The sequence below is a fragment of the Pan paniscus genome, chromosome 1 (genome assembly GCF_029289425.2).
Source record: "Pan paniscus chromosome 1, NHGRI_mPanPan1-v2.0_pri, whole genome shotgun sequence".
Taxonomy (NCBI): Eukaryota; Metazoa; Chordata; class Mammalia; order Primates; family Hominidae; genus Pan; species Pan paniscus.
This window is the reverse complement of record NC_073249.2, coordinates 102477322-102499402: the sequence shown is the minus strand read 5'-3', so window position 1 is coordinate 102499402 and position 22081 is coordinate 102477322. Positions and strand designations below refer to the sequence as shown.

The following is a 22081-nucleotide window of genomic DNA, read 5'->3' as shown; positions in this document are numbered from 1 at the left end:
GTTCTTCCATTTCTTTGTATCCTCTTTTATTTCATTGAGCAGTGGTTTGTAGTTCTCCTTGAAGAGGTCCTTCACATCCCTTGTAAGTTGGATTCCTAGGTATTTGATTCTCTTTGAAGCAATTGTGAATGGGAGTTCACTCATGATTTGGCTCTCTGTTTGTCTGTTATTGGTGTATAAGAATGCTTGTGATTTTTGTACATTGATTTTGTATCCTGAGACTTTGCTGAAGTTGCTCATTAGCTTAAGGAGATTTTGGGCTGAGACAATGGGGTTTTCTAGATATACAATCATGTCTTCTGCCAACAGGGACAATTTGACTTCCTCTTTTCCTAATTGAATACCCTTTATTTCCTTCTCCTGCCTAATTGCCCTGGCCAGAACTTCCAACACTATGTTGAATGGGAGTGGTGAGAGAGGGCATCCCTGTCTTGTGCCAATTTTCAAAGGGAATGCTTCCAGTTTTTGCCCATTCAGTGTGATATTGGCTGTGGGTTTGTCATAGATAGCTCTTATTATTTTGAGATATGTCCCATCAATACCTAATTTATTGAGAGTTTTTAGCATGAAGGGTTGTTGAATTTTGTCAAAGGCCTTTTCTGCACCTATTGAGATAATCATATGGTTTTTGTGTTTGGTTCTGTTTATATGCTGGATTACGTTGATTGACTTGTGTATGTTGAACCAGCCTTGCATCCCAGGGATGAAGCCCACTTGATCATGGTGGATAAGCTTTTTGATGTGCTGCTGGATTTGGTTTGCCAGTATTATACTGATGATTTTTGCATCAATGTTCATCAGGGATATTGGTCTAAAATTCTCTTTTTTTGTTGTGTCTCTGCCAGGCTTTGGTATCAGGATGATGCTGGCCTCATAAAATGAGTTAGGGAGGAGTCCCTCTTTTTCTATTGATTGGAATCATTTCAGAAGGAAGGGTACCAGCTCCTCCTTGTACCTCTGATAGAATTCGGCTGTGAATCCATCTGGTCCTGGACTTTTTTTGGTTGGTAAGCTATTAATTATTGCCTCAATTTCAGAGCCTGTTATTGGTCTATTCAGAGATTCAACTTCTTCCCGGTTTAGTCTTGGGAGGGTGTATGTGTTGAGGAATTTATCCATTTCTTCTAGATTTTCTAGTTTATTTGTGTAGAGGTGTTTATAGTATTCTCTGATGGTAGTTTGTATTTCTGTGGGATCGGTGGTGATATCCCCTTTATCATTTTTATTGCATCTATTTGATTCTTCTCTTTTCTTCTTTATTAGTCTTGCTAGCGATCTATCAATTTTGTTTATCTTTTCAAAAAATAAGCTCCTGGATTCACTGATTTTTTGAAGGGTTTTTTGTGTCTCTATTTCCTTCAGTTCTGCTCTGATTTTAGTTATTTCTTGCCTTCTGCTAGCTTTTGAATGTGTTCGCTCTTGCTTCTCTAGTTCTTTTAATTGTGATGTTAGGGTGTCAATTTTAGATCTTTCCTGCTGTCTCTTGTGGGCATTTAGTGCTATAAATTTCCCTCTATACACTGCTTTCAGTGTGTCCCAGAGATTCTGGTACTCTGTGTCTTTGTTCTCGTTGGTTTCAAAGAACCTCTTTATCTCTACCTTCATTTCGTTATGTACCCAGTAGTCACTCAGGAACAGGTTGTTCAGTTTCCATGTAGCGGAGCGGTTTTGAGTGAGTTCCTTAATCCTGAGTTCTAGTTTGATTGCACTGTGGTCTGAGAGACAGTTTGTTATAATTTCTGTTCTTTTACATTTGCTGAGGAGTGCTTTGCTTCCAACTATGTGGTCACTTTTGGAATAGGTATGGTGTGGTGCTGAAAAGAATGTATATTCTGTTGATTTGGGGTGGAGAGTTCTGTAGATGTGTATTAAGTCCACCTGGTGCAGAGCTGAGTTCAATTCCTGGATATCCTTGTTAATTTTGTGTCACGTTGATCTGTCTAATGTTGACAGTGGGGTGTTAAAGTCTCCCATTATTATTGTGTGGGAGCTAAGTCTCTTTGTAGGTCTCTAAGGACTTGCTTTATGAATCTGGGTGCTCCTGTATTGGGTGCATATATATTTAGGATAGTTACCTCTTCTTGTTGAATTGTTCCTTCTACCAATATGTAATGGCCTTCTTTGTCTCTTTCGATCTTTGTTGGTTTAAAGTCTGTTTTATCAGAGATTAGGATTGCAATCCCTGCCTTTTTTGTTTTCCATTTGCTTGGTAGATCTTCCTCCATCCCTTTATTTTGAGCCTATCTGTGTCTCTGCACATGAGATGGGTTTCCTGAATAAAGCACACTGATGGGTCTTGACTCTTTATCCAATTTGCCAGTCTGTGTCTTTTAATTGGAGCATTTAGCCCATTTACATTTAAAGTTAATATTGTTATGTGTGAATTTGATCCTGTCATTATGATGTTAGCTGGTTATTTTGTTCGTGAGTTGATGCAGTTTCTACGTAGCCTCGATGGTCTTTACAATTTGGCATGTTTTTGCAGTGGCTGGTACCGGTTGTTCCTTTCCATGTTTAGTGTTTCCTTCAGGAGATCTTTTAGGGCAGGCCTGGTGGTCACAAAATCTGTCAGCATTTGCTTGTATTTTATTTCTCCTTCACTTATGAAGCTTAGTTTGGCTGGATATGAAATTCTGGGTTGAAAATTCTTTTCTTGAAGAATGTTGAATATTGGCCCCCACTCTCTTCTGAGGTGTAGAGTTTCTGCCGAGACATCTGCTGTTAGTCTGATGGGCTTCTCTTTGTGGGTAACCCGACCTTTCTCTCTGGCTGTCCTTAACATTTTTTCCTTCATTTCAACTTTGGTGAATCTGACAATTATGTGTCTTGGAGTTGCTCTTCTCGAGGAGTATCTTTGTGGCATTCTCTATGTTTCCTGAATTTGAATGTTGGCCTGCCCTGCTAGATTGGGGAAGTTCTCCTGGATAATATCTTGCAGAGTGTTTTCCAACTTGGTTCCATTCTCCCCGTCACTTTCAGGTACACCAATCAGACGTAGATTTGGTCTTTTCACATAGTCCCATATTTCTTGGAGACTTTGTTTGTTTCCTTTTATTCTTTTTTCTCTAAACTTCTCTTCTCCCTTCATTTCATTCATTTGATCTTCCATCACTGATACCCTTTCTTCCAGTTCATTGAATTGGCTACTGAGGCTTGTGCATTCGTCATGTAGTCTTGTCACTTGGTTTTCAGCTCCATCAGCTCCTTTAAGCACTTCTCTGCATTGGTTATTCTAGTTAGCCATTCTTCTAATTTTTTTTCAAGGTTTTTAACTTCTTTGCCATGGGTTTGAACTTCCTCCTTTAGCTCGGAGTAGTTTGATCATCTGAAGCCTTCTTCTCTCAAGTCGTCAAAGTCATTCTCTGTCCAGCTTTGTTCCATTGCTGGTGAGGAGCTGCGTTCCTTTGGAGGAGGAGAGGTGCTCTGATTGCTACAGTTTCCAGTTTTTCCTGCTCTGATTTCCCCCATCTTTGTGGTTTTATCTACCTTTGGTCTTTGATGATGGTGATGTATAGATGGGGTTTTGGTGTAGATGTCCTTTCTGTTTGTTAGTTTTCCTTCTAACAGTCAAGACCCTCAGCTGCAGGTCTGTTGGAGTTTGCTGGAGGTCCACTCCAGACCCTGTTTGCCTGGTTATCAGCAGTGGAGTCTGCAGAAAAGCGGATACTGGTGAACAGCAAATGTTACTGCCTGATCATTCCTCTGGAAGTTTTGTCTCAGAGGAGTACCTGGCCATGTGAGGTGTCAGTCTGCCCCTACTGGGGGGTGCCTCCCAGTTAGGCTACTCAGGGGTCAGGGACCTACTTGAGGAGGCAGTCTGGCCGTTCTGAGATCTCAAGCTGCGCGCTGGGAGAACCACTACTCTCTTCAAAGCTGTCAGACAGGGACGTTTAAGTCTGCAGAGGATTCTGCTGCCTTTTGTTTGGCTATGCCCTGCCCTGAGAGGTGGAGTCTACAGAGGCAGGCAGGCCTCCTTGAGTTGTGGTGGGTTCCTCCCAGTTTGAGCTTCCCGGCCGCTTTGTTTACCTACTCAAGCCTCAGCAATGGTGGGCACCCCTCCCCCAGCCTCGCTGCCGCCTTGCAGTTTGATCTCAGACTGCTATGCTAGCAATGAGCGAGGCTCCGTGGGTGTAGGACCCTTGGAGCCAGGCATGGGATATAATCTCTTGGTGTGCCATTTGCTAAGACCATTGGAAAAGCGCAGTATTAGGGTGGGAGTGACCCAATTTTCCAGGTGCTGTCTGTCGCCCCTTTCTTTGACTAGCAAAGGGAATTCTCTGACCTCCTGTGCTTCCCGGGTGAGGCGATGCCTCGCCCTGCTTCAGTTCATGGTCAGTGCACTGCACCCACTGTCCTGCACCCACTTTCTGACACTCCCCAGTGAGATGAACCCAGTACCTCAGTTGGAAATGCAAAAATCACCTGTCTTCTGCTTCGCTCATGCTGGGAGCTGTAAACTAGAGCTGTTCCTATTCAGCCATCTTGGCTCCACCCCCCAGAGGCCACTTTTAAATGGCATCTTTGTAAGATAGAATAGGTTTGAATCTCGAGGGAGAGCTGCAAAGGAAAGGTGGCTGACAAGCATTGGACTGTGACATGAGTGAGAAATATACTTTTTGCTGAATTAAAATGTGGAGAGCTATTTGTTCAGTAGTAAACCTTAATAAGTCAATCCTGACTAGTGCAAGAGTCATTTCTAGCACAGTGTCTGTTGGGAAAAAGCTGAGTGTTGGGAAGAAAGCTGAGGGAGGGCTTGCATGTCTGACATAATGTCCTCTGGAATGTGTGTAGACTTGCTGGATCCTTGCTTCTAGCCCTCCAAGCTCCTAGAGCGGTTGTATTCCCATTATCTCAAGTAGCAGAACATGTTCCATATAAATGCTAAACCTCAACCTCTCCCTCTCCCTCTCCCCACGGTCTCCCTCTCCCTCTCTTTCCATGGTCTCCCTCTGATGCCGAGCCGAAGCTGGACTGTACTGCTGCCATCTCGGCTCACTGCAACCTCCCTGCCTGATTCTCCTGCCTCAGCCTGCCTAGTGCCTGCGATTGCAGGCGCGCGCCGCCACGCCTGACTGGTTTTCGTATTTTTTTGGTGGAGATGGGGTTTCGCTGTGTTGGCCGGGCTGGTCTCCAGCTCCTAACCGCGAGTGATCCGCCAGCCTCGGCCTCCGGAGGTGCCGGGATTGCAGACGGTGTCTGGTTCACTCAGTGCTCAATGGTGCCCAGGCTGGAGTGCAGTGGCGTGATCTCGGCTCGCTACAACCTCCACCTCCCAGCCGCCTGCCTTGGCCTCCCAAAGTGCCGAGAGTGCAGCCTCTGCCCGGCCGCCACCCCGTCTGGGAAGTGAGGAGAGTCTCTGCCTGGCCACCATCGTCTGGGACGTGAGGAGCCCCTCTGCCTGGCTGCCCAGTCTGGAAAGTGAGGAGCGTCTCTGCCCGGCCGCCATCCCATCTAGGAAGTGAGGAGCGCCTCTTCCCGGCCGCCATCCCATCTAGGAAGTGAGGAGTGTCTCTGCCCGGCTGCCCATCGTCTGAGATGTGGGGAGCGCCTCTGCCCCGCCACCCTGTCTGGGATGTGAGGAGTGCCTCTGCCCGGCTGCGACCCCGTTTGGGAGGTGAGGAACGTCTCTGCCCAGCCGCCCTGTCTGAGAAGTGAGGAGACCCTCCGCCTGGCAACCGCCCCGTCTGAGAAGTGAGGAGCCCCTCCGCCCGGCAGCCGCCCTGTCTGGGAAGTGAGGAGCGTCTCTGCCCGGCAGCCACCCCGTCCAGGAGGGAGGTGGGGGTCAGCCCCCACCCGGCCAGCCGCCCCGTCCGGGAGGGAGGTGGGGGGGTCAGCCCGCCGCCCGGCCAGCCACCCCATCCGGGAAGTGAGGGGCACCTCTGCCTGGCCACCCCTACTGGGAAGTGAGGAGCCCCTCTGCCCGGCCAGCTGCCCCGTCCGGGAGGGAGGTGGTGGGGTCAGCCCCCCGCCCGGCCAGCCGCCCCGTCCGGGAGGGAGGTGGGGGGGTCAGCCCCCTGCCCGGCCAGCCGCCCCATCCGGGAGGTGAGGGGCGCCTCTGCCCGGCTGCCCCTACTGGGAAGTGAGGAGCCCCTCTGCCCGGCCAGCCGCCCTGTCTGGGAGGGAGGTGGGGGGGTCAGCCCCCCGCCCAGCCAGCCACCCCGTCCGGGAGGTGAGGGGCGCCTCTGCCCGGCCGCCCCTACTGGGAAGTGAGGAGCCCCTCTGCCCGGCCACCACCCCGTCTGGGAGGTGTACCCAACACGCTCATTGAGAACGGGCCATGATGACAATGGCGGTTTTGTGGAATAGAAAGCAGGGAAAGGTGGGGAAAAGATTGAGAAATCGGATGGTTGCTGTGTCTGTGTAGAAAGAAGTAGACATGGGAGACTTTTCATTTTGTTCTGTACTAAGAAAAATTCTTCTGCCTTGGGATCCTGTTGATCTGTGACCTTACCCCCAACCCTGTGCTCTCTGAAACATGTGCTGTGTCCACTCAGGGTTAAATGAATTAAGGGCGGTGCAAGATGTGCTTTGTTAAACAGATGCTTGAAGGCAGCATGCTCGTTAAGAGTCATCACCACTCCCTAATCTCAAGTACCCAGGGACACAAACACTGAGGAAGGCCGCAGGGTCCTCTGCCTAGGAAAACCAGAGACCTTTGTTCACTTGTTTATCTGCTGACCTTCCCTCCACTATTGTCCTATGACCCTGCCAAATCCCCCTCTGCGAGAAACACCCAAGAATGATCAATAAAAAAAATAAATAAATAAATGCTAAACCATCACAGCTGTAGATCATGAGCCTGCCCTTTTGACCCCCACATTCTCACCACCTGATTCTCTGTTGGATTACCAATAAACAGCGTGGGCTCCCAGAGCTCGGAGCCTTCGCAGCCTCCACAATTGCGATGGCCCCCTGCTCCCACTTTACTTCTCAAACTGTGTTTTTCTCAATCCTTTGACTCTACCAGACTTTGTCACCCCCAGGATCTGGTGTTGGGTCTGATCACCCCAACAGCATCCATTCTATGCCTGCTATGTTCTAGGTACTTTGTTACCCAGAGAGGAGGAAGGGAAAGTGCATATCTAAAAAAGATGAGGAGATAAATCACAGCCATCATGGTAGGCTGAAAACATGGTCCCCAAAGACATCCATGTCCTAAGCCGCAGAACCTGTGGATGTTATAAGATAACACATGTAAAGTGCCCACACGTGGCCTGGCATGTAGTTGGAGTTCAAGTATTAGTCAGCATTAATTGTAAAAAATTATTTTATTTTCTAACTTAAAAATGTTTTTACTAATTTATTTTGAATGGACAAATAACAATTGTCTATATTTATGGAGTAATAGTGAAAAATTTGAAATGACTTCATAAACGTTCATCAAGATGGGGAAGGACTATATTACATATTATATTTAATGAGATGAATTTATACTGACATGAAAAAATTATGAAAGATTTTAACCAGCATGGCCCTTATTTCATTTGTATAGTTTCCATGGCAGAGGGTAGGAACAATTTGGGCAAGCACATTTAAAGCTTCAACTTATATACTAGGGTAAATCACATCCACTCATATTCCACTGTCCAAGGCAAATCACAGGGGTTCTTCCTATTAGGAAGCACTGCAAGTCACATGACTAAGGGCATAAATGTATAAACATCTTATGGGGAGAAAGTGGATAGTTAGGAACAGTAATACAATCTATCAAAGCTGGTTAGAGCCCACCATGGAGTAGATATCCCACACTGTGTGTGTGTGTGTGTGTGTGTGTGTGTGTATTTCTGTTTTATGACCCATATCTGTGGGCCACACATATGGGGAAAACACTATGCCTGTAGACACCCCAAGCAAATGAGATTACCATGGAACCTCAATAATGAGGGATAACTTCCAATTTCTTAATTCTCCACTGATGAGATGTGGATACTTGAGTGATCCCCAGGCTCATTCCCAAGTGAAGATTTTTGGTCCTTCGTAATACCTTGGACATTCAAATTTGTATTTAGTTTCTTGTGAAAAAATTTTCATTTAATTTTTACAACAGCATTATAGGATAGCTACTATTATCCTCATAATTCACTATGCATTATGGGCCTTTCAGAAGCACTCTGATTGTTAAAACCCTCTAATTAGGAAGACTAATTAGACATGCCATTTTTGAGCAATTTGAGGGAATAGAGGTGGGGAACCCCCTTGCATCAAAGTTATAACTGTGCCTCAGGGATAGATACATGTGCAACAGAACCCAGAATAGGTATGCTCATTTTTCAAAACTAAAACCCAGGCTTTGTAGGGTTAGGGTAAAAAAATGGCTTTGGATTCTTGCCAATCAGAGGAAGAAGAAGGTCATAGAGAGTTCTTAGGGTCATAATTTTACATTGCCTAAAAATATTTTAGAGTAGGGTGAATCATGAGAAACATTTTGGCTTCCTATGGTATATTATTGAGACAACCTGTCCCCTACATGGAAATATTGTCATGGGATTCTTGGGGTGTTGCTTTGTGAGACAGAAACCTCTGTGGCCATTGGTGCTTTTGCACAAGTTTTGCTCGAGCCTGTTGGGCTTGTTTGGTCCATTCAGCCTGGCAGGCTGCACATGGCTCATGCTACCAGCCTGGATCCCATGCCAGCCAAGGGCCAGCCAGATGCAGAGCAGAGAGGGGTGTGTGAGCAAATATGAGGTCCAGCCACTATGCACAGCCAGGCATGCCAGCTGCGGCAAGGCAGGCAGCTCCAGGTGCCAGTATGGGCACTGACTCCCTGTGAGGCTCCAGCTGGACCAGGGGTGCCACAAGCAGATTTCATGGCTGGCACTGGAGAATGCAGTGGTGCCTGGAAGCTTGGAGATGCCAAGAGCTAAAGAGCCCCAAAGAGGGTGTCACAGCCCTGGCTCAGTGAGCTCCTAGGTCTGGGCTTCCCAAAGGGCTGCAGCTCCTCTCTCCTTCTCTCTTCTCTCCTTCTTGTTGCCCACAATGTGGCAAGCAATGGGCATGTTTCAGCCCTGTTTGTGTTACAACTCTTTTAGCTCCACCATTTGGCGGGTCCTGAGTTCTTGTACTGCGTCCAAGTAGAATGATGTAAGTTGACTAATGGAGGGTAAGCAAGGTGAAGAGGAACTTTATTGAGTGACAGAACAGCTCAGAGGAGACCCACATTGGGTAGTTCCTCTCCACAGGCAGGTTGTCCCATTGAGTGTTCAGTTTTCAGCAGAGAGGAGACCCTGGAGTGGGTAGCTCCTCTCTGCAGTTGATTGTCCCAATGTCTGCTTAGCTCTCACAGAGAGGAGACCCTGGAGTAAGCAGCTCCTCTCCACAGCTGGCAGGTCATCATTGTCAACTCAGCTCTTAGCAGAGAGTAGACCCTGGGGTGGGTAGCTCCTCTCTGCGGCTGGTTATCCCACTGTCTCAAGTCTGGCTGAGTCTGGGGCTTTTACAGGCTTCAGAGGAGAGGAAGTGTGCACCAACTGGTCCATAGGCACCCAGATAAAACACAAGTTCTCACTCTGGTTTTTGGGACCAGCAGCCCAGCCTCCAGGCTTCAGGCCCTCCCCAGCTTGAGGGTAGGTCTTCACCGGTGACCTGCTCCCTTCCACCCAGGAGTCTGCCTCCTGCTGCCATTCACAGCACCCAAACTGTTTGTGCAAAGGGGCACCTGCAGGCAAGCACAGAGGCTGAGCTGCCCCCAGCACCCCCTTGGCCTCCCTCCCATGCTGGCACCCAAAGTCCTGAGGGGGCCAAAGCCATGTGTCAGTGCTGCCTGGAGTGGGCGCACACCCGGCCAAGCTGCAATAGCACCCAGCCTCAGCTCCAACCTTGCTCTGGGAATGGAGTGGGTGCTGGGAGCAGAAAGAGGCCAGGCAATGGGAGGAGACACTTCTTAGCCTGCAGGAACGGGGTGGGGGGCCTTACAGGGCCCCCAAGAGTGCAGAGATGCCCAGGTCTGCAGCTGTGGTTTGAGCAGCTATAGCTGCACCCAGGAGGGTGGGGCTCCTGCCTGCTCCAGGAACCCAAGAGCACAGGGAGGCCCAGTTGGTGGACATGACTCAGGCAGCTGCAGCTGTGCCTGAGAGGGTAGGGCTCCTGCCTGCTTTTAGCCCCAAAGAGCACAGGGATGCCCAGGTCTGCAGCTGCAGCTGGGCAGCCACAGCTGCACCTGGGGAGCAGGAAGCTCCTGCCCTGCCAACTCAGAAGGAGGCAGGGCCTCCACCTGTTCCTGGTTCCCCCAGCTCCATGGAGCTGGCAGCCCTGGTGTGCCACCCCCATTGCAAGTGGCATCATGACAGCAGCTGCTCTAGATAGGCCGTCACTGCCATCAACATGTCACAAAAGTTAAATTTCCAGTTTGGCAAACTCAAAAGCCTTCAGGGACTAGCTGGGCAGATTGCATAAACGTTACACTGCTGGTTGGAGAACATAAAGAATGAAATTCTGGGTGACCAATGTGATGGCATGGCATGACAGTCAAAAGGCATCCAGTTAAAAAGTAAAACACTGTCCTTTCAAGCAAAAAGACCGTGGGCAAATTTTGATGCCTACAATTTCTAAACTATGTTCTCAAAGATTTACTTGATAATATTCCTATTTTACAACCTTACCTTTGATAGTAAAAGGGAGTGGCAATTCTCTGAGGTGACTGGGCAAGAGTCCTGTGAAACCAACTTACTTTTTTTCTATACTTCTATACTGTGGTATATTTTCCCTGGCTTTCTGGGTTCTAAATTTATTACATGTTATTTCATGACAAAGAGGTATACTGGCATCAAAAGTCAAAATACAGTTTTTCATTTCTTGCAAGAAAGAAAACCCAAGTTAAGTGTTTTTCATCCCAGCATAAAAATCTTCCACCCATGGGCACGGACCTAATTCTAACCTAAGCTCAAAGTTCCAAGTTCATTTACTCAAGAGGTCTGAATAAATGTTTACTTTGGTCACAGCTTTTATCCAATTTCCGTATCTGACTCACTAGGTGCTTCTAACTGGTGCCCTGATGTTACCTAACAGAGCAAGGATACAACAAACAGGAAACATAATTTGTTTCTTAATCTGTGCTTAATCCATGCTTGTTTTGGTAATGTCGGCACATGCTAAGTCCCACTGACAGTGTTAGTTGGTTAGCATTAATCTTATGGAGTTGCTGTTGCCAAAGGACATATCCTTTCTGTGGAGGAATAAAACAATTAACAAAAACAGCATGATTGTATAACCTGAACAATGAATGAAAAATGAGTTGAGGCTAAATTTTATTCTGGGAGTTAATCACGACTCACAGAAAACACTGGACCAGCTTCCTAAACTTTCTGTGCCTTGGTTTGCCCATCTGTGAAATGCACTCTCTGTACTTCAAAGTTATAACAATCATATGCCCTAGATTTTAAAATTGTTCCACAGGCACCTCATTCAAACATTCAACAATATTTATTGAGGGCATATTATTGTAATGCCTAACCTTGTTTTTACTAACCCTGTTTTTAGATTCTCCATTTCCTTTAATCACCTAGCCTTGTTTCCACCTGAATTGACTGTCCCTTAGCTAAGAGAGCCAGACAGACTTCATCTTGGCTCTTTCACTGGCAGCCCCTTCCTCAAAGACATAACTTGTGCAAGCTGACTCCCAGAACATCCAAGAATTCAATTAACTGATAAAATACTGTGGCGAGCTATATCCGCAGTTCCCAGGAATTCGTCCAATTGATAACGCCCAAAGCCCCGCGTCTATCAGTTTGTAATAGTCTTAAAGCCCCTGCACCTAGAACTGTTTACTTTCCTGTAATCATTCATCCTTTTAACTTTCTGCCTACTTTACTTCTGGAAAATTGTTTTAACTAGACCCCCCCTCCCCTTTCTAAACCAAAGTATGAAAGAAAATCTAGCCCCTTCTTCAGGGCCAAGAGAACTTTGAGCGTTAGCCATCTCTCAGCCGCTGGCTAAATAAACAGACTCTTAATTCGTCTCAAAGTGTGGCGTTCTCTCTAACTCGCTCAAGTACAACACTATGTTCCCAGCACTGTTTGTACAAATCCAACACATCCCACCAGTTGCTCGGGCCACATCCCTGAACCCAACCTTTGCTTTTTCATTTCTCCCAGACGCTCAATCAGTGAATCCTATAGGCTCTATCTTTTCAATAGATCTAGTAGCAGACCACTACTCACCACTCCACTATCACCATGCTGGCCCCAAAACTATCAACTCTTGCCCAGACTACTGCAATAGTTTCCAAACTGCCTCCTTCCTTCCATCCTGATCATCTACAGATCTCTTCATACAGTATTCAGAGCAAAACTTTTCTATGTGTCACCTCACTGGCAGACCTGGAGTCTCTCAGCTACCTTTCTTAGCTGTATTTTAGGTACCAGACTTAGTATACCAACAGTCTACCTGGCTTATAGCTAGGACTCTATCATCTGGTATTCTGTTACAACAAATGTACTTTAAGTTAAAAATAATAAACAGGCTTATATTTAAGTGGCAAGTGCTTGATATGGCTGCTTTAGCAGATAAGTCTACTGGTAGAATCTAGAGGAGAGGAAATAAGTCAAACATGGAGACCAAGATGCAAAAACCACTCATGAGCAGCCACATAGGACAGAGGTCCCTCTGGAGAAGCCACCAAAGGATATAAATCTCTCTTCAGGTTTGTTTTGAGAAAACACCCAAGCAGGAAAGCTGCTGTACAAAATTACTATTGCCCCATTATGCGACTCTGTTTTACTTTTGTCTTAGCATTAATCCTACCTTGTGGGGAAAAGAAAGAGAGCTCAGACTGCTACTGTGTCTGTGTAGAAAGAAGTAGAAATAAGAGACTCCATTTTGGTTTGTACTAAGAAAAATTCTTCCGCCTTGAGATGCTGTTAATCTGTAACCCTACCCCCAACCCTGTGCTCCCTGAAACATGTGCTGTGTGCACTCAAGGTTAAATGGATTCAGGGCTGTGCAGGATGTGCTTTGTTAAACAAATGCTTGAAGGCAGCATGCTTGTTAAGAGTCATCACCACTCCCTAATCTCAAGTACCCAGAGACACAATACACTGCGGAAGGCCGCAGGGACCTCTGCCTAGGAAAGCCAGGTATTGTCCAAGGTTTCTCCCCATGTGATAGCTTGAAATATGGCCTTGTGGGAAGGGAAAGACCTGACCGTCCCCCAGCCTGACACCCATAAAGGGTCTGTGCTGAGGAGGATTAGTAAAAGAGAAAGGAAGGCCTCTTTGCAGTTGAGATAAGAGGAAGGCATCTGTCTCCTGCTCATCCCTGGGCAATGGAATGTCTCGGTGTAAAACCCGATTGTATATTCCATTTACTGAGATAGGAGAAAACCGCCTTAGGACTGGAGGTGGGACATGCTGGCAGCAATACTGCTCTTTAAGGCATTGAGATGTTTCTGTATATGCACATCAAAAGCACAGGACTTTTTTCTTTACCTTGTTTATGATGCAGAGACATTTGTTCACATGTTTTCCTGCTGACCGTCTCTCCACTATTACCCTATTGTCCTGCCACATCCCACTCTCTGAGAAATGCCCGATAATGATCAATAAATACTAAGGGAACTGAGGCTGGTGCCAGCGCAGGTCCTCTGTATGCTGAGCGCCGGTTCCCTGGGCCCACTTTTCTTTCTCTATACTTTGTCTCTGTGTCTCTTTTTTTTTCTTAAGTCTCTCATTCCACCCGACGAGAAATACCCACAAGTGTGGAGGGGCAGGCCACCCCTTCACTACCTGATTTTTATTTATTGCTTGTCTCCTCCTTTTAAAATATAAGATCCAGGAGATAAGTGGCCTCTATCTTCAGTACCATAGAGTGCTTGGCACACAGTATGTGATTCAGTCAGTGTCAGGCCTCTGAGCCCAAGCTAAGCCATCATATCCCCTGTGACCTGCACATACACATCCAGATGGCTGGTTCCTGCCTTAACTGATGACATTCCACCACAAAAGAAGTTTAAATGGCCCGTCTTTGCCTTAAGTGATGACATTACCTTGTGAAAGTCCTTTTCCTGGTTCATCCTGGCTCAAAAAGCTCCCCCACTGAGCACCTTGTGACCCCCCACTCCTGCCCGCCACAGAACAAACCCCCTTTGACTGTAATTTTCCTTTACCTACCCAAATCTTATAAAACGACCCCACCCCTATCTCCCTTCGCTGACTCTTTTCGGACTCAGCCCACCTGCACCCAGGTGAAATAAACAGCTTTATTGCTCACACAAAGCCTGTTTGGTGGTCTCTTCACACGGACGCGCATGAAAGTCAGTATTTATGAATGACTCAAGACACAAAAATAGCTTCATAAAACAGTGCTTTGCTTGAGTTTTTATGAATAAACCAATCTGAAGTCATCCCTTTTCTAGCTCAGAACAAATTTCTCCCTTTTATTTTAGAGGAAGATGAGAATGGAGGGTGCAAATTTAACATGAGTTTACTGAAGAAGCACCAAGATTAACCTAAATGAGAATACTATTCTAATGACATTAGCCAGAGAATAATATCGTTCCTGTTCCAGTACTGCCAATTACCATTACAAGTCCCAATATCTTCATTTACAATGTGGGGACAATTATAACACCTAATTATTGGTTATTGTGAAGGTTAAATAAGAAAATATACTTAAAGCCCTTAGGACACCACCCAGAACTTCATCAATAAATGCAGCTATTTTGTTATTATCATATTTATACTAGTGGTATACTACATCATAAATCCACTCAAAGCTGATGCTGAGTCACGGTGACCCCTAACTGAACACATTGCCTCAATCTGCTCCCCATAATGCACTTGAGATACCCACTGCCACAATGACGTCTTTGGTGATTTTAATTTACTACTATTCAGAGGTTCCCAATTTTGGCCTACAGGTCACAGGCAGTAAGAAAGGGATTTCAGGGACTAAATCAGTTTATCGCTAGGTAAACCGAACAAGGACAGTTTGATCTTATCGTGAATCACTGGAGGGCACGGAACAAGTCTTACTTCTAGAACCCCTAGGGCCCAGCGGAGTGTCTGACACATGATAGTCGATGTCGATTAGATAATAAATGAATGATGAACACATGCCACCTCCTTGACGGGCAGTTCAGGCAATCAGACGTCCTGTGCGTGATCAGACGCCTAGCGCTTCAGAAGCACGACTGGTGAGAACTGGGCAGCCCTTCCACGCTCCGCACTGCAAGAACTGCCTGTCCGGAAGGGTGACTGCACCAGCTCCGCTCCGGATATCTCGGCAGGACGCGCCCTCTGGCGGCGCCTCGCTCGTAGGTGGGCCCCAGCGCGCCGTCGCCCGCCCCCGCGCGTTGGGAACTTGGGAGGGAGGCGCGCGCTTGGCCGCGCGGGGCGGGGCCTCTACCGGCCCGATGGAGCGCGCGGGCGCTGCTAGCCGCGGGGGCCAAGCGCCTGGCTTCTTACTGCGGCTTCATACTGAGGGCCGAGCCGAGGCGGCGCGGGTGCAGGAGCAGGACTTACGGCAGTGGGGGCTGACAGGTGAGCGGGCTCCGGGCGGACTTCGGCCAGGCGGGCCAACCTATTGGGACTGCCTCTTGCGGGCCGGGGGCGCAGCGGGTGGGCCGCCCGGTGGGCAGTTTACCCGCCCGCGCCAGGGCCTTCCTTCGCTCCTGCCGTGGGCGGACAGAAACTGCGCCCGGGCTTGGTGGCCACGGCCCCCGCCTGCGCGGCGCGCGGGGCCGGCGGACGCCAGATGAATGAGGTCGCGGGCCCGGTAGCCAGGCCTGGCCCCCGGCCTGTGGAGGGGAAACGTGGTGAGATCAGCGCCACCTGCAGGCCTCCGCTGAAGAGTTGGACGGCCTGGTGCACCAAGGATGTAGGTTTCCAGTTGCTGTTCCGGTGGGTTTGGGTCCCGGCCTGGGGAGTTTATTGGTTGTTTCTGTAAAACGATCAACTCATCTCCCAGCGTCAGCTTATCCGTTTACTGTGCGCGCGCAGTTATTGGAGAATTCGCCACTGATTAATTCTCCGGATCGAGTTACGTGCGGTAGTGAGCGGACAAACTCAAGCAAAGCACTGTTTGTGAAGCTATTTTTGTGTCTTGAGTCATTCATAAATACTGACTGAACCACGTACTATATGCCAACTTAGCTTGTCCGCTCACCACCGCACGTAACTCGATTTATTGACCCTAGCCCTTACGGAGAGTCTGCAAAGCGCGAACCTTGCATGCCCCCCAGCCCTGCCGCTGCATGGCTGACCGTACTTCCTGCAGCTCCGAGACCCCGCTCTCCTCCTGGGTCTGCGCTGACTCGCCGCTGAACCGCCCCAGCCTCGTTTTCCTTACTTACAAGTTGGGAATGTAGTGTGTGCTTTGACTGTGTTGAGAGAATCATGCATCAGTAATAATACAGTCGTTTATTCATTACTTATTGAATGCTACTGGGAGCGTATTCTTAGGCATTGGCTACAAAGATGAGCAAAACAAATAGGGACCCTTCCTACCTAGAGTTTTAGACTAGTGAGAGTGCATTTAAAACTATAAACTAATTTATTGAAGTGCTCAATACCACGAAAGAGTAAGGTTTGTCATTCTAGGAATGAAACAAAAGGTGCAATTCTGTGTTCAGCTTAGAAGACTGAAAGATGAAGTTGAATGGAGAGGACGCTGACGTGAAAGAGAAAGACCTCTCTCCTTGATTCCCTGAGTCTGTAAGAATGTGTGGCTGTAAGGAGTATGTATCCAGTTTTAAATATGAGCTTGTAGACTGGTCTTTTTATGTTTGACTTTATCTTAACGAAAGTTTATGTTTGTGGGTTTGCCTATTTCCTTGCAAGTGTTGGGAATGGTTCTTTAAGAACTTGTGTGAGAGAGGGCTCAGAAAAGTGTGCCAGTTGATACTTAGCTGTGGATAATATGCCAGGAGAAACATACATATGGGCAAGTGTTTTAGTGAAAATGAGGAGACAAGAGGTTGCAAGTTTGAGTGGATGGAATGGAGTGAGTAAATTCAGAATTAAGTAGGCAAATGTGGCAACTTGGATAAATTGGTAGTGGAGAAGGAAAATAGAAAAGCAGAGTCAAAGGAATGGCTACTGAATATTATAACTTGTAATTTCTATTTCTGTTTACCAGAATAAACTAGTGTTATGAGAAACTATTCTTCATGAGTTGGTTCAAAAAATTCTTACTACTTTTTTTTTCGTTTGGTTACAGAAGTAGTACGTATTTTCAGTAAAACATTCAGGGAAATCGCCTATGCATAAAGAAAATAAATATTAATCTCCATAATCTCCTTACTGTTAACATGTTCTCTATCCTGTATAATTTCCTTTACTTTCTGGTGGAGGGGGAAGGTGAAAAATGGAGTTTCATGTACATTTTTTTGGGAAATCATAACTTTTTTTCCTTATCATTCAGTCTTCTTCAACATCATTCTTAATGGTTACAGTTTTTCAGTATATGGATGTACCATAGTTTAGACAGTCCCTCTTCTTGGTATTTAGGTTCTTTTTTTTTGCTATTGTAAGTAACATAAATATCCTTGTAACCAAATATTTATTATAGCTGTGGACGTTTAATTCCTGAAAGGTACCATTTCTAGAATAAAGAGTATGCAAAATTTTTGCTTATTTCTCTATACTCTCAGCAACACTGGTATTTTCTAATTTGAGAAGTTAATATGCTATCGTATTGTTTAATTTAATGTTTATTTGGTTACCAATATTGATGGACATTTGGATATTCATCTTTGGATCATGAAGTTACCTTAGGACCTTTTTGTTTCTGGAATATGCAGACCTATTACTTCTTGATGTTTTGCTTGCTTTTTCACTACTTGTCATCTCCCTGACAGAAGGGCAAAAGAATCTACATCTGGAGGTTAAAAAGCTAAAGACTACCTTTCCCAGACCCCACTGTAGTTTGGTTGTAAACGTGACTTGGCTTTAGCCAGGCACGTGACTGGGAGATTTGGAAGGGGAAAGCGAGGGGAAGGACACAGAGGGGTTTGGATTTTCCGCTTCCCACTTAGCTACTACCTCATGGGTCTCTGGGAGGGTACAGAGCATTCATTTTGTTATCATGGATTGTGGCTGCGTTGATAGGTCCCTGGGGCTGACAGTACCGTGGCCTCCTGGTTGGTTCCTGGCTTCCAGGTCGTGGAGGTAGATACTTCCTTGGTGTGTCCATATTGTGGTGCTTGATTTAGCAGTTGTACCCAGAAGATCAGCCTAGATGTTACTCCTCCAGGCCTTCCGACAATTTTGTGGTGATCTAATTCCCTGTATTACATTCCTTTCTGCCTAACCTACCAAGGGTAATTTCTGGTTTTTGCTGTTGACTCCTAAGTGTTAAGTATTGTTATCTTTGTGGATATAATTACATATTATTTTTGAAAATTCAACTTTTTTTTTTTTTTGAGATAGGGTCTCACTCTGTTGCCCAGGCTGGAGTGCAGTGGCCCATTGCAGCCTCGACCTGGGCTTCAGTGATCCTCCCACCTCAGCCTTCTGAGTAGCTGGGACTACAGGCATGAGTCACCAGTTTTAAGAAATAATACAGAAAGATCCCATGTAACCTTTACCCAGTTTCCCCTCGTGGTCATATCTTGCAATGTGGTACATTATCACATTGTGTACACGTGCAATGATGGTACACTATCACAACAGGATATTGACATTGGTACAGTCAAGATCCAGAACATTTTCCATCTCCACAAGGATCCCTCAACTTGCACTTTGATAGCTACACTCACCTCCCTTCTACCTCACCAATTCCTTAACCCCTGGCAACCACTAATCTGTTCTCCATTTCTATAATTTTGTCACTTTGAAAATGATACGTGAGTAAAATCATACAATATGTAGCCTTTGGGGACTGGCTTTTTTTCACTCAGAGTAATTCTCTGGAGATTCATCCAGGTCGTTGCATGTATCAGTAGTTTCTTTTTATTGCTGAGTAGTAGTACTCCACAGCACAGTATACCACAGTTTGTTTCACCACTCACCCACTGAAGGATATCTGAGTTGTTTATAGTTTGTGGCTATTGCCAAAAAAGAAAAGAAAGATATTGTAAACATTTGTATACAGATTTTGTATGAAAATAAATCTTCATTTCTCTGTAATAAATGCCTAGGAGTGCTGTGAGTGGGTCATATGGTAGTTGCATGTTTAGTTTTTAAAGAAACTGCCAAACTGTTTCCAGAGTAGCTGTACTATTTTACATTCCCACCAGCAATGTATGACTGAGTTTGGATTCTTTGCATCCTTGCCAGCATTTGATATTGCTACTTTTTTATATTGACTATTCTAATGTATGTGAAATGCTATCTCATTGTGGCTTAGATATGAATTTCCCTATTGGCTAATGAAATATGTAACCTCTTTGATAAAATGTCTTTTTCTGTCTTTTGCCCATTTTAAAATAGGATCCTTTGTTGTTGTTTTTTCACTGTTGAGTTTTGACATACTCTAGTCTTTATATACTCTAGATACTAATATTTTCTCAGATATATGTCTTACAAAAGTTTTAAATTTTGGCTAAAATTTATCAGTTTATCAATTTTTTCTCTTATGGATAGTTTTCTTGTTGTTTGGTGTCAAATATAAGAACTCATTGGCTATTCCCAGATCCTAAAGAGTTTTTTCCTAAAAGTTTTACAGCTTCTTATTTAAGTCCATGATCTACTTTAATTTTTGTTGCACAAATTTTGATATGTTGTATTTTCATTTTTATTTAGTTCAGTGTATTTATTTCCCTGGAGACTTCCTCTTTTGATGGACTGTTTAGAAAGAAGTGTGTTGTCTAGTTTCCAAGTGTTGAGAGATTTGCCTCTAATGTTTCTGTCCATGAATTCTAATTTTATTACATTGTGGTCAGAGAACATACTCTGTACAATTTCAGTTCTTTTAAATGTGTTGGGGTTTTCTGGCCCTGCTTTAGTTTGGATATGGATTATCTGTCCCCACCAAATATCATGTTGAAATTTGATCCCCAGTGTTGGAGGTGGGGCCTAATGAGAGGTGTTTAGGTCATGGGGGCAAATCCTTCCTGAATAGATTAATGCTCTCCCTGAGCAGGGAGCAGAGAGAGTGACTGACTTCTTACTTACTAGCTTCCAGAAAGCTGGTTGTTAAAAAGAGCCTGGCATCCCCCACGCCTTTCTTCCTCTCTCACCATGTGATCTCTGTACATGCCACCCCCACTTCCCCTTCCGCCATTAGTGGAAACAGTCTGAAGCCCTCACCTGAAGCAGATGTTGGTGCCATGCTTCTTGTACAATCTGTAGAACCATGAGCCAAATAAACCTTTTTATTTTTAAATTATCCAACCTCGAGTATTCCATAGCAACACTAAATGGACTAAGACAGGCCCTGAATATCTTGTATGGTCCATGGCACTTGAAAACAATGTGTATTCTCCTGTCTTTGGGTATCAGCAGAGCTGCATTCCTTTCTGGAGGCTCTAGGGGAGAATATATTTCCCAGCATCCAGAGGCTGCCCACATCACTTGACTCCTGGCCCCTTTCCTCCAACTTCAAAGCCAGAAACATTGCATCTCTTTGATCCTTCTCTAGCCAGCTTCCTCTCTAACCACAGCTGTTAAAGTTTCTCCGAATGATGCATGTGATTAGATTGTATGTCCATTGCGTTATCCAGGCCCACCTGGATAATTCAGGGTACTCTTCCATCTCAAGCCCCTTAACCTTGATTCAGTTCAGAATGCCTTTTGCCATATAAGGTCACATACTCACTGATGCCAGGATCAGGGCTTGGACATCTTTGTGAGGGCCACTATTTTGTCTACCACTTCTTCCTTTTACTTTTCACTTATTTAATTATTTTTGGGTTGAATTTCTTGTAGACAATTTATAATTGGGTTATGTTTAAAATCCACTCTGGAAGTCTTATTTATTTATTTTTTTTCTTTGAGACGGAGTTTCGCTCTTGTTGCCCAGGCTGGAGTGCAATGGCACGATCTCAGCTCACCGCAACCGCCTGCCTCCCAGGTTCAAGTGATTCTCCCACCTCAGCTTCCTGAGTAGCTGGGATTACAGGCATGAGCCACCATACCCGGCTAATTTTGTATTTTTAATAGAGACGGGGTTTCTCCATGTTGGTCAGGCTGGTCTTGAACTCCCTACCTCAGGAGATCCTCCCGCCTCAGCCTCCCAAAGTGCTGGGATTACAGGTGTGAGCCACTGTGCCCAGCCAAGTCTTTGTCTTTTAATTGGTATACTTACACCATTTATATTTCAAGTAATTATTACTATGTTTGAGCTTAACTCTGCCATCTTATTTTTATTGTTTTTAGTTTATCTCTGTTTCTTTTTCTTGCCTTCCTGTGAATTATTTGAACATTTTTTAGAATTTTATTTTTGTTTATTTACAGTGTTTTTTAGTTTATCTCTTTGTGTAGCTTTTTAGTGGTCGTTACGGGTATTGTATGTAAATGTACGTGTGTGTGTATAAAATCACAGACTACTGATATTGTCATTTTACTTATTTGAGTAAAGTATGGAAACATTACTTCCCTTTATATAAACATTACTTCCCTATATATCTATCTTCCCTTTATATTTATAGCTTTACTTTTTGTTTATAATTGTCTTAAATATTTCCTTTAGAACCACATCAGACACTGTTATAATCTTTGCTTCAGCGGTCAAACATAATTTTAAAAACTCAAGAAAAGGAAAACGTATTGTATTTACACATGTTTTTGAATGCTGCATTCTCACCTTGATGTTCCAAGGTTCCATCTTTTATCATTTCCTTTTTTTCCAAGGGCTTCCTTTAGCCATTCTTTGAGGGTAGGTTTGTTGATGATAAATTCTCTTTGTTTTCCTTCATCTGAGAATTTCCTCTTCATTCCTGAATACCATTTTTCTTGATTACAGGAGTCTGGATTGACAGTTCTTTTCTTTCGATATTTGAAACATGTTGTGGCATTTCTTTCTGGCCTTTAAGATTTCTGACAAGAAATCTGCTTGCATTTGAATAGTTTTTCCTCTTTAAGTAAGGTGTTGTTTGTTTTTTTTCTGGCTGCATTTAAGATATTTTCTTTGTCTTTTGTTTTCAGCATTTTAATAATTACATATCTTGGTGTGTATTTTTTTTTTTTTTTTTTTTTTTTTTTTTTTT

At 45.0% G+C, this 22081-nt stretch overlaps 1 protein-coding gene across 6 annotated transcripts in view; it reads left to right on the top strand.

Moving 5' to 3' along the window:
• The window catches only part of CHD1L (chromodomain helicase DNA binding protein 1 like), a 124856-nt gene that overhangs the window by 56422 nt on the left and 46353 nt on the right, over positions 1-22081 (top strand). For 2 of the 6 annotated variants that reach the window (XR_004671953.2, XM_063605870.1), the window contains exon 1: positions 15277-15473. The exons of 1 other annotated variant lie outside the window; for it this stretch is intronic. Coding sequence is in view for 3 of the 5 variants with exons in the window: in XM_063605870.1 (XP_063461940.1) it covers positions 15347-15473 (127 nt within the window). In the remaining 2 variants the exon portion in view is untranslated. Of the gene's footprint in view, positions 1-15243; positions 15474-22081 lie in introns of those variants that run through there. 3 more of the 6 variants (XM_008961382.6, XM_034961967.3, XM_034961879.3) reach the window with 3 other exon arrangements.